Source organism: Takifugu rubripes, chromosome 4, assembly GCF_901000725.2.
Source record: "Takifugu rubripes chromosome 4, fTakRub1.2, whole genome shotgun sequence".
Classification (NCBI taxonomy): Eukaryota; Metazoa; Chordata; class Actinopteri; order Tetraodontiformes; family Tetraodontidae; genus Takifugu; species Takifugu rubripes.
Window position 1 is genome coordinate 12,134,683 of NC_042288.1, and position 16,406 is coordinate 12,151,088.

The window sequence follows — 16,406 nt, forward strand, 5'->3', positions numbered from 1 at the left end:
TGAATAGCTGGTTCCTTCCTTCCGTCTCCTTCTGAAATGTGTCATTAAAAAGACTCAGCTGATTAAACCTTTGGCTGCGTTGACTAGGTCGGACGCTGAAATCCTGGTTCTACACCTGGAACTCACCTCACCTGACCCCATATCTAAGTTAACGCAGGGAACAGGTGGCTCTCGGATCATCGATTCATCAGTCAAGCCGTCGTGTCTTCAAGGCCAGCACGTCTGCAAAGCTTTCCCAGTCAGGTCGGAGGAAACCTGGTGATAGAAAAGTGAACCCCAGCTCTCTCGCTCTACATTATAAAATACTGTGACGTATTTAGTATTAATTGGGGGGAGATATTTGATTGGTTTCACCAAGTCAGAAGGAGAGCTATAAATACAGTCGGGATATTGTATCTCCTGCTGGGAAAGCAAGCTTCATCAGACAGACGTTGGGCCTCAGGTGTAGGAAATGATCCTAGAGATTAAAATTGACAAAGGCTGCTGCCCTCATCTGCAATAATGATGTGTTTATTTCTGGAGACCCAAAAGTTGATATCTGATGTTTCCTGTGTCGTGAGATGCAAATGAGGATGGTCTGGAGTCAGCTGGGCGACAGCTGGCTGCTTGTCACCATTGTGGAGCTCGTTCAATAGAGAAAACAAAGGGAAGTGTGTCAGTCAACTCCTCTTCTCCAAGACAAACAGATACTGTTGCTGCTTCATGAAAACAAGCAGCCCAGACCGGTTTGATGCCAGCAAGGAGCCACGCGCCTCCGCTCCCACACCCCATCAATCAAGCCTTTATCTGCTTCCTCCACCCGCTGCCCGTCATATTTTCTCGAGACTTCACGCGTCACTCTTCAGATAAACCTGAAGAGAATGTCGGCTCCTGGATATCAAAGACGATTAAAGCCATCCTCACATCAGTATTTTGGAAATTGCCTCCTTTGTTCATAACTGTCAAGTTCCAATGGCGGCTATTTTTAAACTTTTTTTTTTTTTAAAGAGTAGGTACGGTGGCAGCTTGTCCAAAACAGGAGGTGTTTGGATGCGTTCAGGCAAACCATGTGACTGTGGTCAGATGACACATGCACACACGGGCAGACACAACTGATTTTTGAGATTAACTGAAGATTTATGGTCTCATCTGAGCACTTTTGTCCTTATGAGTAAAGTGAAACAAAAACCAAATGTTTGGACTTTTGAGATTGATAATAAAAATGAGTCAACATGCAAACACACCTGAACAATGGTTAAAGATAAAAGACATGAAATGCGCGTGTGCGTGCGCGCGCGCGCGTTCTTACTTCCAAACACATTTAATCTGCACGCATTTGGCGCCACCTAGGGACAATTTACACCCTGTGATGTAATTCTTCATTTGGCCAATAGAGGTCAGTAATCTTCCATTTATGAAACCATTTCAACAGGTTGAAACTATTTTTAAATACTTTTTCCACAAAGTCCTAAATAATCCAAGACGTGTTTTATCTCATCCAGGAAGGAATAAAATATTTGCAACATGCTCAGTTGTCATGGTGATCCCAGGCTGCAGCCCTGGATCAAACTGCTTTAACACTGATGAAAGACAAGCACGACCTCATGAGTAAGTGTTCAACAAGCCTGCAGGCTTGTGAGTGGGAGACTGGCCTTGACTCAGAAACTTACACCATTGTTGCCTCTATGCAGTCATCAGAATGTGTTCATAAAAACTGCCGCCAGTTCTGCTCACATCTGCTCACTGCAACACATTTCAAGCAAAAAATGGAATTTATGTAAATGAACGGAGATATCTTTTATAGTACCTTTTATATAATGTATAGACCCTTCTCTAGTTGGCTAAATATGCCCTATGACAGCATCCAACAACTAGATTTTGCACATTCTGCACATTTTCTCTTTTATGTGTGCTCAGCCTGTCTGTTTGTCAGAAGTCAATATGCACTTAAGATGATCTCAGGCTCATCCAGCAGTTAGCAGCTGTAACGTGAAGAGAAGATGTGCCAGGGCGCCTTCCTTCTTAAACGATTTATGGAGGCACGTTGAAGCTGAGCTCAGAGGCAGGCATAACAACAAACAAAAGAATCTGTTCATTTAAATGCAGCCAGTGATCTCAGTGGATTTTGTTTCTAAGACAAACAAACCAAAACTGAGAGGAGGCAGCAGCCAAGTCCTTGCACGGAGCCATTTTTGCAGTTTGGAGCTAAATGTGCTGAATGTGCGATGGTGAATGATTGAATGTCAGACTGATCCTTTTTGCTTGACTTTTTCTTTCCAATAAAGGGAATTAATTATTCATCAAGCTAAAGCCAGAGTTGATTCTGTAACATAATCTCAGGCAGACATGGGCAGCGCATCACAAGCACAAGGATGAAAGTACAACTAAATTTGCGTAGACGTTTTTATTTTGGGACCCAGTTCGACTCAAAACAGAATGTCAGCAAAATCTTGATTTAAAAGAATCTTATAAATTAATTAGCAGTTCTGCTCAGAGCCACATCGCTGACTGGAGACTAGTTAGCTAAGCTGAAAACTGGCAAGTAGAATCTCAAATCCTTTCCAAATTGAGGTGTTCGAAATAAATAGACCTCGACACACACACACACCCACGCCCACATACATGCCCTATACTATGTGTAAGTCACACTGTGTGGGGAAATAAGCAACTCAGTGGAGGTCTGTGCTAGCTCTAGGTCATTTATTATCATACATGCCACCACCTTGGTCCTGTTTGGCCTTTATGCATCTTGCGATGCACACTGCGATGATCAGAGTAATATATTAATCGTAATCAAAGCACAGGGATCAAAAGCAACAAAACAGTGCCATCAAAGGACAACTGTACAAAGCAATAAACAAAGGCTGAAATTCAACATTATAAAGAGGGGGTATAAGGTTAGTCAGTATATCACAAACCAAGTAAACTGACAAACACATTTTGTTTCACTGCAAAAAGAATGCAGCCCATTAATAGCGCAGCTGGCAATGCAGCCAAATCCAAGACCAAAAAGTTTATGAACGAGGCTCTCCGGTGCTTTCTTTCATGTTTTTGTGTCACTGTAGAGGACTCAGATGAAGAAGAAGATGAGCCTCTGGACCAACCAAGGCGGTACGACCAAACGTTCCTCAAAGTTAAACATATTGCCCTTTGTGACTGAAACATTCATGTGACAAATGGAGAAGGGTTCTTCATCATGCAGATCTTCTGTTTTCTTGGGTTTTGCATTAGTAGGGAGGAGCAGGCTGAAGAGCCCTTTGCAATAGTCAGCCGGCCAGGCTCACCTTTAGGAGTCACACGTCACCAGGTACATTTTTCTCTTTTGATAGAGAAAAATTAACACCAGTTCCTGATGTTTCACATGGACCCTGTCTCTTGTCTCTTCCAACAAACAGAGCCCAGCGTGTCCTGCATGGGAAGGAGGAGAGGACACGGGTCCAGTAGACAGCCCCTGTTCCTCCACATCCAGCAGCGACGTTGAACAAGCTGTAAAAATGCTTCTTCTAAACTTAACATTGATGTATTTTTGACTTTGTTTAACGTGATTGAGCTGATGTTGCTTTATTCTTAACAGAGCCTGGGGTCCACAGATGAAGACCAAGAGATAGTTTCTTCCTGTGCCAGTGACACCCAACAGGAGGAGCAGGCTGAAGAGCCCTTGACAATAGTCAGCCGGCCAGGCTCACCTTTGGGTGTCGCAGGTCACCAGGTACATTTTTCTCTTTTGATAGAGAAAAATTAACACCGGTTCCTGATGTTTCACATGGACCCTGTCTCTTCTTCCAACAAACAGAGCCCAGCGTGTCCTGCAGGGGAAGGAGGAGAGGACACGTGTCCATTAGACAGCCCCTGTTCCTCCACATCCAGCAGCGACATTGAACAAGCTGTAAAAATGCTCCTTCTGAACTTAACATTGATGTATTTTTGACTTTGTTTTATGAGATTGAGCTGATGTTGCTTCTTCTTTAACTAACAGAGCCTGGAGAACAAGGATGAGGAAGAGTTAGAGACGCTTTCTTCAGAGCAAAACAGTTTATTTATGAGCTCCTTAGAGTTTGCAGAAGATGCAGCTGAGCAACCTGTAAGAGGAAAGCACAATGGAAATATGGACATTAGTGTGCTGTAATGACCACTTTACTGCTATTTTTACAACAGATTTCAACAAGTTACAGTTATGAGGAAGAAGAGTACCCATCCTCATTCAGCAAAAGGGTTTCAGACATCCTGGCTGTAAGAATCAGCAAAATTCTGACTGTTATAAAGGACTATCCATCAGGTTTATTTGACTGGACAGTCTTTCCTTCAATGTTTGTTTTATATTTTCCCTTTACTTTTACCGAACAGAACATCTTTGATGGAGATCAGTCAGAGATATCTTCACGTGTAAGTCTTTTATTTTGTAATGCCTTTTCCTGCAGAAGCTACGGCTGATGAACCTCAGCACAATATGGATGTTACTTGCAAATATGGACATTAGTTTGTTGTAATTACCAGTTTTTCCCCCTATTTCCAACAGAGCTCAACATGCACTACTGAGGAGGAAGAGGAGAACTTGTCGACATCAAATAAAAGTGTTTCAGATGTCCCGATTGTAAGAATCAAGCACATTTTTACTGTTACATTGTTATTAGGACTATCCATCATATTTATACCACTGGGTAATTTTTCCTCTAATTGTGGCTGTTTTATTAGATTGAGCTGATGTTGCTTTATTCTTAACAGAGCCTGGGGTCCACAGATGAAGACCCAGAAATATACTTTTCCTGTGCCTGTGACACCCACCAAGAGGAGCAGGCTGAAGAGCCCTTTGCAATAGTCAGCCGGCCAGGCTCACCTTTAGGTGTCGCAGGTCACCAGGTACATTTTTCTCTTTTGATAGAGAAAAATTAACACCAGTTCCTGATGTTTCACATGGACCCTGTCTCTTCTTCCAACAAAAAGAGCCCAGCATGTCCTGCAGAGGAAGGAAGAGAGGACACGTGTCCAGTAGAAAGCCCCTGTTCCTCCACATACAGCAGCGACTTTGAACAAGCTGTAAAAATGCTTCTTCTAAACTTATCATTGATGTATTTCTGACTTTGTTTAACATGATTGAGCTGATGTTGCTTTATTCTTAACAGAGCCTGGGGTCCACAGTTGAAGAAGACCCAGAGATGGTTTCTTTCTGTATCAATGAAACCCACCAAGAGGAGCAGGCTGAAGAGCTCCGGATAATAGTCGACCGGCCAGGCTCACCTTTAGGTGTCGCAGGTCACCAGGTACAATTTAAGAGATTGAGTTATTTTTGCTTTGCCTTTAACGAACAGACCTTTGAGAACAAGGATGAGGAAGAAAAGCTTTCCTACATCTTAGCAGTTTAGTTGTAACATCCTTTCAGGCAGAAGCTTCAGCTGAGCAACCTGTAGAGGAAAGCACAATGGAAATATGGACATTAGTGTCCTGTAATGACCACTTTACTGCTATTTTTACAACAGGGTGCAACAAGTTCCAGTGATGAGGAAGAAGAAAACTCATCCTCATTAACCAAAAGGATTTCAGACATCCTGGCTGTAAGAATCAGCAAAATTCTGACTGTTAAACTATTATAAAGGACTATCCATCAAGTTTTTTGATTTTTTTTTTAACATTTAACCTTAACAGACACTTAAAGCTGATGCAGGCTGTGATGTGGCGGCTGTGACGACACCGCCCAGAGCCCCAGAGGAGCGCCTAATGAAGGCCTTTAACAGATTTGGAAGTGGGAGAACCCTTACGCCTGATGAACTGGCCTGTTATGGGTATAGATTTTAGCATATCATCATCATCACATCATCATCACCATCATCATCATCAACACTTTGCTCTGTTTTTCTTGTGTTTCAGGCTCCCCAACCTGTCCCAGACCTGTTATATGAACTCTGTTCTCCAGAGCCTCCTGACCCTCGTGCCTTTTGTGAAGGAGCTCAACAAACAGAGTCAACAGTGGCTTTCGCACCCAAAAGCTCTGCTTTTCAAGTACAGCACAAGCTCACGTATGACCCTTATTCTCTGGCATTAATGCAATGAATGAAAAACATCTGCTTTCTCCTTTCTCCAGGTTGCTCAGTGACATCAGCAACGGCTTCTCAACCAAAAACAGAATGCAGAAGAAGTCCACCCTCTTTACATTCCTGCACACCATTGCCCTGCATCATCCAGAATTTGGAAATGATGCCCAACAAGTAATCATTTTTTTTAATTTTCAAGAGCATCATCCTGATCTTTTCTGGACTAGACACTTTGCTCTGTCTGCAGGATGCCCACGAATTTCTGAACACCGTCCTGGAACAGCTGAGCTCCATCTCTGCAGAGATCAGGTCTTTGGCGAATGAGAGACACCAAAGCTACACCTGCCCTGTGGAGGCTCACATCAGCTTCCAGATGTTGAGCACCATGCTGTGCCACAGGTGGGAACATACCTGGAAACCTTCTGCTCATGCATAGGTGTTGAACTTGTATAGTTGAATCCTTAGTTATTTGAATCCACTCTTGAATTCACAGTTGTGGCCATAAGCGTGAAAATATGGAGGAGATTCTGATCCTGTCCGTGGCGCTTGAGGACACCATCATGCAAAGCATACAGCTGCACCTGAAAGTAAGGGACACAGGTTTGGTGTTCATGTGTGAACGACGGAGGAGCTGTTGAACCTCACAACTGTTGTTGATTCTGCAGGAGCAACTGCTGGATTTCAAATGTGACTGTGGCGCCTCCCAGACGACATCGAAAAGATCCTTTTTCACTCTGCCAAAGTGAGAACCAGCCATCTCAGCATCCTCACATCTGCTGCCTTCTAAAGGCCCTAACTGTCTCTACATCTCCTCTTCCCTCCCCTTTTCTTCTCAATAGTGTGCTGATCGTCCACCTTTTGAGAATTCAGTGGTCCTACTTTGGTGCACAAAAAATACACAGAGCCACGTGTTTATCGAGGGAGCTGCTGCTCAGCACGAATCAGAGCAGTGAGAAGGTAAACCCTTGATAAACCTTTAAGCAGTCATCAGTCTGAAATGGCCCAAAGAGTGGAGCTAATGGCTTGTTCTTTTGATTTTCTGCAGACAAAATACACTCTGAAGAGCATCGTGAACCATTTGGGGAGTTGCACTACCAGCGGTCAGTAGTTAGCTGTCAGTACTGCGTTGACATTCAACCTTCTCCTTGTTTGACCACTAACAAAGCAGTTCCTTCCTTCACAGGCCATTACATTTGTGATGGCGTTTTTCGAAATGCAAGCCAAGGGGATGGTAATGCCTGCTGGGTGACATACGATGACGACGTTGTCACAGAAACAAATGTTAACCACGTGTGCCAGCAGCGGCAGAAAACAGCATATTTGCTGTATTATGAGAAGATGGAAGAAGATGAAAATCCAGACTAGAAATAAGGGTAAATATGTTGTTTGTCTCAGGATCCAAAAGCAGGCAACCCACAGTGGGGAATAATGAACTAAAAGTGCCTTTATTCAAAACACAAGGTTCACAAGGTCTGGGTGTGGTAGAAGTCATCAAGGGTGAATCGGCTGAAGGTTCACCATCCGCTCCACCTCAAAGGACCCCACGAAGTGAGGAGTCAGCTTCCGAGACGCAGGAGTGCAGCACGGACTTGCCTCCACACCCTCCTGCAACGGACCATGCTGGCCTGTACTGAGGGTACCGCTACTTCGTCCTCCTGGATCTCAAATAACGGAGGCTGGTACCCCAGGAATGCCTTGAAGGGAGACAGTCCGGTGGACGCTGAGACCACAAAACTCCACCCACGGCAGGTGGGCGATTGACCCCCGGGTGGCAGGTCAACTTTGAGGCGTGGGCCCTTTTCTCCAGGAGCCGTTGGAGGACGAGATGGACATGCTGAACGTGCTCCTCCTTGTCTCCGCCGTCGTCAAATATTCCGCTGTAGTGAAAACATTTAATAAAGCAATTTTTCATCAAGAAATGGATCCAGAGCTACTTTTCACTTTGTAAATATTCTTTTACTGAGATCCTGTCGCCTGGTGAGGAACAGACGATTCCGAAGAACAATTTTAAGTGAGGGAGGGGGGTACAGTGAAGACCGATTGATTTTTTTTACACATTTATGTTGTAATATTTTAAGATGATCATATTGGACCCCTATTGAAAACAATTGTAAACTACACATTGATTTCTTATTTCCCAAAAATTTCATATATCAACCTGCACGGTGGAAATTACGTTAAAAATGTATTTTTATGGTGTCACGTGATACCGTAAAGGCTGATGGGATATATTTCCGAGTTAGGGTGCATCGGTTGTACACTACTTTTCGCAGTGCATTGTGGGATATATTGAGTGCACTACATAGGGTACAGCGATGCTGGAGAAGAATTCGGACACTATTTCAAAATGGCGTCCACTCTAGTGAGTGCACTAATAGGGTATAGGGCAGGGGTGGGCAAACATTTTGATTCGTGGGCCACAATGGGTTCTAACATTTGACAAAGGGGCCGGACCAGGAGCAGATGGATGGATGGAGTGCTTTGGTAACCTCACCTCATTGGAGAAAAATTACACCAGAATTGCAGTGAAAATATAACGTAACACAATATAACAAGGTTTATTCATTTAATTTTTCAAGTTTGGCGGGCCGGATTAAAACGTTTAACGGGCCGCGTGTGGCCCCCGGGCCGTAGTTTGCCCATGCCTGGTATAGGGGGTGGTTTAGGACTCAGCGTAAGATTCATATACTTGCAGCGTCCCAGGCTGAACTGCAGGCCTGTGCAGCTAGCCAAGAGCATCTTGACAAACATATGCAAGTTCTGGGGCAAAATGCACTCAGCTGGAAAGTCACAACGCTCACCTTCACACCAAGGTACTTGACCTGAAGGCCCACAAAATCATGGGGACACAAGAAGGTGAAGGGAAAAAAAGAACCCATTGAATTTGTCCCCAGACGAATCACCTGCTTGGGAGTGAACATTTTCTGCAGCCATTAAAATTGATTGGGCGCAATGTTTACTCCAGCCGGAGACCCGCTAGAGCTGAGCTGGAAACCAGCATGGCCCACATCCACCACATTCAGAGTGGCTTCTTTGACGTGCCGAGAAAGCACCTAAAATATGAAGGATTAACCACACCTCGACACACACACACACATGCCCACATACATGCCCTATACTATGTGTAAGTCACACTGTGTGGGGAAATAAGCAACTCAGTGGAGGTCTGTGCTAGCTCTAGGTCATTTATTATCACACATGCCACCATCTTGGTCCTGTTTGGCCTTTCTGCATCTTGCGATGCACACTGCGATGATCAGAGTAATATATTATCGTAATCAAAGCACAGGGATGCAAAGCAACAAAACAGTGCCATCAAAGGACAACTGCACAAAGCAATAAACAAAGGCTGAAATTTAACTTTATAAAGAGGGGGTATAAGGTTAGTCAGTATATCACAAACCAAGTAAACTGACAAACACATTTTGTTTCACTGCAAAAAGAATGCAGCCCATTAATAGCGCAGCTGGCAATGCAGCCAAATCCAAGACCAAAAAGTTTATGAACGAGGCTCTCCGGTGCTTTCTTTCATGTTTTTGTGTCACTGTAGAGGACTCAGACGAAGAAGACGATGAGCCTCTGGACCAACCAAGGCGGTACGACCAAACGTTCCTCAAAGTTAAACATATTGCCCTGATTTGTGACTGAAACATTCATGTGACAAATGGAGAAAGGTTCTTCATCATGCAGATCTTCTGTTTTCTTGGGTTTTGCATTAGCAGGGAGGAGCGGGCTGAAGAGCCCTTTGCAATAGTCAGCCGGCCAGGCTCACCTTTAGGAGTCACACGTCACCAGGTACATTTTTCTCTTTTGATAGAGAAAAATTAACACCGGTTCCTGATGTTTCACATGGACCCTGTCTCTTCTTCCAAAAAACAGAGCCCAGCGTGTCCTGCATGGGAAGGAGGAGAGGACACGTGTCCATTGGACAGCCCCTGTTCCTCCACATCCAGCAGCGACGATGAACAAGCTGTAAAAATGCTTCTTCTAAACTTAACATTGATGTATTTTTGACTTTGTTTAACGTGATTGAGCTGATGTTGCTTTATTCTTAACAGAGCCTGGGGTCCACAGATGAAGACCAAGAGATGGTTTCTTCCTGTGCCGGTGACACCCAACAGGAGGAGCAGGCTGAAGAGCCCTTGACAATAGTCAGCCAGCCAGGCTCACCTTTGGGTGTCGCAGGTCACCAGGTACATTTTTCTCTTTTGATAGAGAAAAATTAACACCGGTTCCTGATGTTTCACATAGACCCTGTCTCTTCTTCCAACAAACAGAGCCCAAAGTGTCCTGCAGGGGAAGGAGGAGAGGACATGTGTCCATTAGACAGCCCCTGTTCCTCCACATCCAGCAGCGACATTGAACAAGCTGTAAAATCTACTTCTGAACTTAACATTGATTTATTTTTGACTTTGTTTTAAGAGATTGAGATGATGTTGCTTCTGATTTAACTAACAGAGCCTGGAAAACAAGGATGAGGAAGAGTTAGAGACGCTTTCATCAGAGCAAAGCAGTTCATTTATGAGCTCCTTAGAATCTGCAGAAGATGCAGCTGAGCAACCTGTAAGAGGAAAGCACAGTGGAAATATGGACATTAGTGTGCTGTAATGACCACTTTACTGCTATTTTTACAACAGATTTCAACAAGTTCCAGTGATGAGGAAGAAGAGAACCCATCCTCATTCAGCAAAAGGGTTTCAGACATCCTGGCTGTAAGAATCAGCAAAATTCTGACTGTTGTAAAGGACTATCCATCAGGTTTATTTGACTGGACAGTTTTTCCTTCAATGTTTGTTTTATATTTTCCCTTTACTTTTACCGAACAGAACATCTTTGATGGAGATCAGTCAGAGATATCTTCACGTGTAAGTCTTTTATTTTGTAATGCCTTTTCCTGCAGAAGCTACAGCTGAAGAACCTCAGCACAATATGGATGTTACATGCAAATATGGACATTAGTTTGTTGTAATTACCAGTTTTTCCCCCTATTTCCAACAGAGTTCAACATGCACTACTGAGGAGGAAGAGGAGAACTTGTCGACATCAAATAAAAGTGTTTCAGATGTCCCGATTGTAAGAATCAAGCACATTTTTACTGTTACATTGTTATTAGGACTATCCATCATATTTATACCACTGGGTAATTTTTCCTCTAATTGTGGCTGATTTATTAGATTGAGCTGATGTTGCTTTATTCTTAACAGAGCCTGGGGTCCACCGATGAAGACCCAGATATATACTTTTCCTGTGCCTGTGACACCCACCATGAGGAGCAGGCTGAAGAGCCCTTGACAATAGTCAGCCGGCCAGGCTCACCTTTGGGTGTCGCAGGTCACCAGGTACATTTTTATCTTTTAATAGAGAAAAATTAACACCAGTTCCTGATGTTTCACATGGACCCTGTCTCTTCTTCCAACAAACAGAGCCCAGCGTGTCCTGCAGGGGAAGGAGGAGAGGACACGTGTCCATTAGACAGCCCCTGTTCCTCCACATACAGCAGCGACTTTGAACAAGCTGTAAAAATGCTTCTTCTAAACTTATCATTGATGTATTTTTGACTTTGTTTAACATGATTGAGCTGATGTTGCTTTATTCTTAACAGAGCCTGGGGTCCACAGTTGAAGAAGACCCAGAGATGGTTTCTTTCTGTATCAATGAAACCCACCAAGAGGAGCAGGCTGAAGAGCTCCTGATAATAGTCGACCGGCCAGGCTCACCTTTAGGTGTCGCAGGTCACCAGGTACAATTTAAGACATTGAGTTATTTTTGCTTTGCCTTTAACTAACAGATCTTTGAGAACAAGGATGAGGAAGACTCAGAAAAGCTTTCCTACATCTTAGCAGTTTAGTTGTAACATCCTTTCAGGCAAAAGCTTCAGCTGAGCAACCTGTAGAGGAAAACACAATGGAAATATGGACATTAGTGTGCTGTAATGACCACTTTACTCCTATTTTTACAACAGGGTGCAACAAGTTCCAGTGATGAGGAAGAAGAAAACTCATCCTCATTAACCAAAAGGATTTCAGACATCCTGGCTGTAAGAATCAGCAAAATTCTGACTGTTAAACTATTATAAAGGACTATCCATCAGGTTTTTTGATTTTGTTTTTAACATTTAACCTTAACAGACACTTAAAGCTGATGCAGGCTGTGACGTGGCGGCTGTGACGACGACGCCCAGAGCCCCAGAGGAGCGCCTAATGAAGGCCTTAAACAGATTTGGAAGTGGGAGAACCCTTACGCCTGATGAACTGGCCTGTTATGGGTATAGATTTTAGCATATCATCATAATCATCATCACATCATCATCACCATCATCATCATCAACACTTTGCTCTGTTTTTCTTGTGTTTCAGGCTCCCCAACCTGTCCCAGACCTGTTATATGAACTCTGTTCTCCAGAGCCTCCTGACCCTCGTGCCTTTTGTGAAGGAGCTCAACAAACAGAGTCAACAGTGGCTTTCGCACCCAAAAGCTCTGCTTTTCAAGTACAGCACAAGCTCACGTGTGACCCTTATTCTCTGGCATTAATGCATTGAATGAAAAACATCTGCTTTCTCCTTTCTCCAGGTTGCTCAGTGACATCAGCAACGGCTTTGCGACGAAAACCAGAATGCAGAAGAAGTCCACCCTCTTTACATTCCTGCACACCATTGCCCTGCATCATCCAGAATTTGGAAATGATGCCCAACAAGTAATCATTCTTTTATTTTCAAGAGCATCATCCTGATCTTTTCTGGACTAGACACTTTGGTCTGTCTGCAGGATGCCCACGAATTTTTGAACACCGTCCTGGAACAGCTGAGCTCCATCTCTGCAGAGATCAGGTCATTGGCAAATGAGAGACAGCAAAGCTACACCTGCCCTGTGGAGGCTCACATCAGCTTCCAGATGTTGAGCACCATGCTGTGCCACAGGTGGGAACATACCTGGAAACCTTCTGCTCCTGCATAGGTGTTGAACTTGTTTAGTTGAATCCTTAGTTATTTGAATCCTCTCTTGAATTCACAGTTGTGGCCACAAGCGTGAAAATATGGAGGAGATTCTGATCCTGTCCGTGGCGCTTGAGGACACCATCATGCAAAGCATACAGCTGCACCTGAAAGTAAGGGACACAGGTTTGGTGTTCATGTGTGAACGACGGAGGAGCTGTTGAACCTCACAACTGTTGTTGATTCTGCAGGAGCAACTGCTGGATTACAAATGTGACTGTGGCGCCTCCCAGACAACGGCGAAAAGATCCTTTTTCACTCTGCCAAAGTGAGAACCAGCCATCTCAGCATCCTCACATCTGCTGCCTTCTAAAGGCCCTAACTGTCTCTAAATCTCCTCTTCCCTCCCCTTTTCTTCTTGATAGTGTGCTGATTGTCCACCTTTTGAGAATTCAGTGGTCCTACTTTGGTGCGCAAAAAATACACAGAGCCACGAGTTTATCGAGGGAGGTGCTGCTCAGCACGAATCAGAGCAGTGAGAAGGTAAACCCTTGATAAACCTTTAAGCAGTCATCAGTCTCAAATGGCTCAAAGAGTGGAGCTAATGGCTTGTTCTTTTGATTTTCTGCAGACAAAATACACTCTAAAGAGCATTGTGAACCATTTGGGGAGTTGCACTACCAGCGGTCAGTGTTTAGCTGTCAGTACTGCGTTGAAATCCAACCTTCTCCTTGTTTGACCACTAACAAAGCAGTTCCTTCCTTCACAGGCCATTACATTTGTGATGGCGTTTATCGAGATGCAAGCCAAGGGGATGGTAATGCCTGCTGGGTGACATACGATGACGACGTTGTCACAGAAACAAATGTTAACCACGTGTGCCAGCAGCGGCAGAAAACAGCGTATTTGCTGTATTATGAGAAGATGGAGGAAGATGAAAATCCAGACTAGAAATAAGGGTAAATATGTTGTTTGTCTCAGGACCCAAAAGCAGGCAACCCACAGTGGGGAATAATGAACTCAAAGTGCCTTTATTCAAAACACAAGGTTCACAAGGTCTGGGTGTGGTAGAAGTCATCAAGGATGAATCGGCTGCAGGGTTCACCATCCGCTCCACCTCAAAGGACCCCACGAAGCGAGGAGCCAGCTTCCGAGACGCAGGAGTGCAGCACGGACTTGTCTCCACACTCTCCTGCAACGGCGCATGCTGGCCTGTACCGAGGGTACCGATACTTCGTCCTCCTGGATCTCAAATAACGGAGGCTGGTACCCCAGGGATGCCATGAAGGGAGACAGTCCGGTGGACGCTGAGACTACCACGAACCCCGGGAAAGAGATGGTGGTGTGGAACTCGCACTTCTTGGCCTTCACAAAAAGACGGTTCCCCAGGAGCCGTTGGAGGACGAGATGGACATGCTGAATGTGCTCCTCCTTGTCTCCGCCGTCGTCAAATATTACGCTGTAGTGAAAACATTTATTCAAGCAATTTTTCATCAAGAAATGGATCCAGAGGTACTTTTCACTTTGTAAATATTCTTTTACTGAGATCCTGTCGCCTGGTGAGGAACAGATGATTCCGAAGAACAATTTTAAGTGAGGGAGGGGGGGGACAGTGAAGATCGATTGATTTTTTTTACACATTTATGTTGTAATATTTTAAGATGATGATATTGGACCACTACTGAAAACAATTGTAAACTACACATTGATTTCTCATTTCCCAAAAATTTTATAAATCAAACCGCACAGTGGAAATTATGTTAAAAAATGTATTTTTATGGTGTCACGTGATACCGTAAAGGCTGAGTGCACTATTAGGGTATAGGGGATGGTTTTAGACTCAGCGTAAGATTCATATACTACAGAATTAGTAACAATAAGCTTTTTCAAAGAGGTAGGTTTTAAGCCTAAAATTAAAAGTAGTGATGGAGTCAGCCTGCCATACCTGGACAGGGAGCTGGTTCCACAACAGGGGGGCCTGGTAGCTAAATGCTCGGCGCCCCATTCTACCCCTAGAAACTCTGGGGTAGACCAGCATTCTGAGAGCGGAGCGGTCTATTGGGCTGGTAAGGTGTCACTAGCTCCTCCAGGTAGGATGGAGCTAGGCCTCTGAGGACCTTGTAGGTCAAAAGAAGGGTTTTAAAAATTATTCTAAATTTAACGGGCAGCCAATAAAGAGACGCCAGTACAGGAGTTATGTGATCTCTTTTGTCAATACCTGTCAGAACTCTGGCTGCAGCATTTTGGATCAGCTGGAGGCTTCTTAAAGAGCAGTTTGGACATCCTGATAATAAAGAATTACAATAGTCCAGCCTGGAAGTAACAAATGCATGGACTAACTTTTCAGCATCATGGTGGGTCAGTAGTTTTATAATCCTTGTGATGTTCCTCAGGTGAAAAAAGGCACTCTAGAGACTAATTTAATGTGTGAGTTGAAGGACAGATTTTGATCAAAAGTTACTCCAACATTCCTCACAGAGAGACTAGATGTTAATGAGATACCATCTAGAGTGATCATGTGATCTAATCTATCCCTGAGAGGTTCAGGACCAAACACCATGATCTCAGTTTTTCCTGAGTTAAGGAGGAGGAAATTTGAAGACATCCAGGACTTTATGTCTTTAAGACAGGTCTGGAGCTTCACTAACTTCTCTGTCTCCTCTGGTTTCATGGATAAATATAGCGGAGTGTCATCAGGATAACAATGAAAATTTGTCACATGCTGCTGAATAATGTTCCCTAAGGGAAGCATGTACAAGGTGAAGAGGATTGGTCCAAGTACAGAACCTTGAGGAACTCCATGGCTAACCCTACTGTATGAAGAGGGAACACCATGGACATGAGCAAACTGGTATCTATCAGATAAATATGATCTAAACCAGTCTAGTGCTGTCCATTTAATCGCAATCACATGTTCCAGTCTCTATAACAGCATGCTGTGATCAACTGTATCAAAAGCAGCACTGAGAACCAGCATAGAGACAAGTCCATGATCTGAAGCTTTAAGAAGATCATTAGTAACTTTAAGAAGTGCTGTTTCTGTGCTGTGATGACCTCTAAAGCCTGACTGAAACATCTCAAACAAGCTGTTCCTCTGCAGGTGCTCCAGTAACTCAGTCACCACAACCTTCTCTAGAACTTTAGAGATAAAAGGAAGGTTGGATATCGGCCTATAATTTGCTATATGTCCGGATCCAGTGACGGCTTTTTAAGCAACGGCTTAATCACTGCCACCGTGTAGGACCGGGGTACATAACCTGTCACTAAAGAACCATTGATCTGGTCCAGGATAGAACTGCCTATCAATGATAAAACATCCTTCAACAGGTGTGTTGGGATGGGATCTAAAAGACACGTGGTGGACTTGGATTTCTGAATTAGCAAAGACTCAGAAAAATATATAGGGCTGAAGGAGTTTAAGGGCTCGTTGGAGAACCTGTATGTTCCCACAGTCAGCACATCTGGTGAT

At 44.0% G+C, this 16,406-nt stretch overlaps 2 protein-coding genes across 3 annotated transcripts; both read left to right on the top strand.

Annotated features, from left to right (window-relative positions):
* The first annotated feature begins 6,075 nt into the window (after positions 1-6,075).
* Positions 6,076-14,444, top strand: LOC115249698 (ubiquitin carboxyl-terminal hydrolase 37-like). 2 transcript variants are annotated; one of them, XM_029835820.1, is made up of 8 exons: positions 6,076-6,179; positions 6,253-6,404; positions 6,499-6,592; positions 6,671-6,747; positions 6,845-6,962; positions 7,051-7,105; positions 7,189-7,378; positions 13,985-14,444. In XM_029835820.1, exons 1-7 carry the CDS (start codon positions 6,099-6,101, stop codon positions 7,368-7,370), a joined length of 759 nt encoding a protein of 252 aa, XP_029691680.1. In that variant the 5' UTR covers positions 6,076-6,098; the 3' UTR covers positions 7,371-7,378; positions 13,985-14,444. The 2 variants fall into 2 exon arrangements, with proteins under 2 accessions (XP_029691680.1, XP_029691679.1); XM_029835819.1 differs by lacking the exon at positions 13,985-14,444 and adding an exon at positions 7,467-7,924.
* On the top strand, positions 9,384-14,223 carry LOC115249647 (ubiquitin carboxyl-terminal hydrolase 37-like). The gene is made up of 14 exons (XM_029835647.1): positions 9,384-9,601; positions 9,725-9,800; positions 9,885-9,977; positions 10,064-10,198; positions 11,968-12,042; positions 12,134-12,270; positions 12,362-12,493; positions 12,576-12,699; positions 12,771-12,922; positions 13,017-13,110; positions 13,189-13,265; positions 13,363-13,480; positions 13,569-13,623; positions 13,919-14,223. The coding sequence occupies exons 1-14, from the start codon at positions 9,450-9,452 to the stop codon at positions 14,221-14,223; spliced, it is 1,725 nt and encodes a 574-aa protein (XP_029691507.1). The 5' UTR covers positions 9,384-9,449.
* Positions 14,445-16,406: the final 1,962 nt, after the last annotated feature.

Bases quoted from the DNA above. Each gene is read 5' to 3' on its own strand.
- LOC115249647 (XM_029835647.1), top strand. From the start codon at position 9,450: ATGCAGCCCATTAATAGCGCAGCTGGCAATGCAGCCAAATCCAAGACC. The intron at 12,923-13,016 runs GTGGGAACATAC...TTGAATTCACAG, and splicing joins AGCACCATGCTGTGCCACAG to TTGTGGCCACAAGCGTGAAA. The intron at 13,481-13,568 runs GTAAACCCTTGA...GATTTTCTGCAG, and splicing joins CGAATCAGAGCAGTGAGAAG to ACAAAATACACTCTAAAGAG.
- LOC115249698 (XM_029835820.1), top strand. From the start codon at position 6,099: ATGCAGAAGAAGTCCACCCTCTTTACATTCCTGCACACCATTGCCCTG. The intron at 6,748-6,844 runs GTGAGAACCAGC...TCTTCTCAATAG, and splicing joins TCCTTTTTCACTCTGCCAAA to TGTGCTGATCGTCCACCTTT. The intron at 7,106-7,188 runs GTCAGTAGTTAG...CTTCCTTCACAG, and splicing joins GGGGAGTTGCACTACCAGCG to GCCATTACATTTGTGATGGC.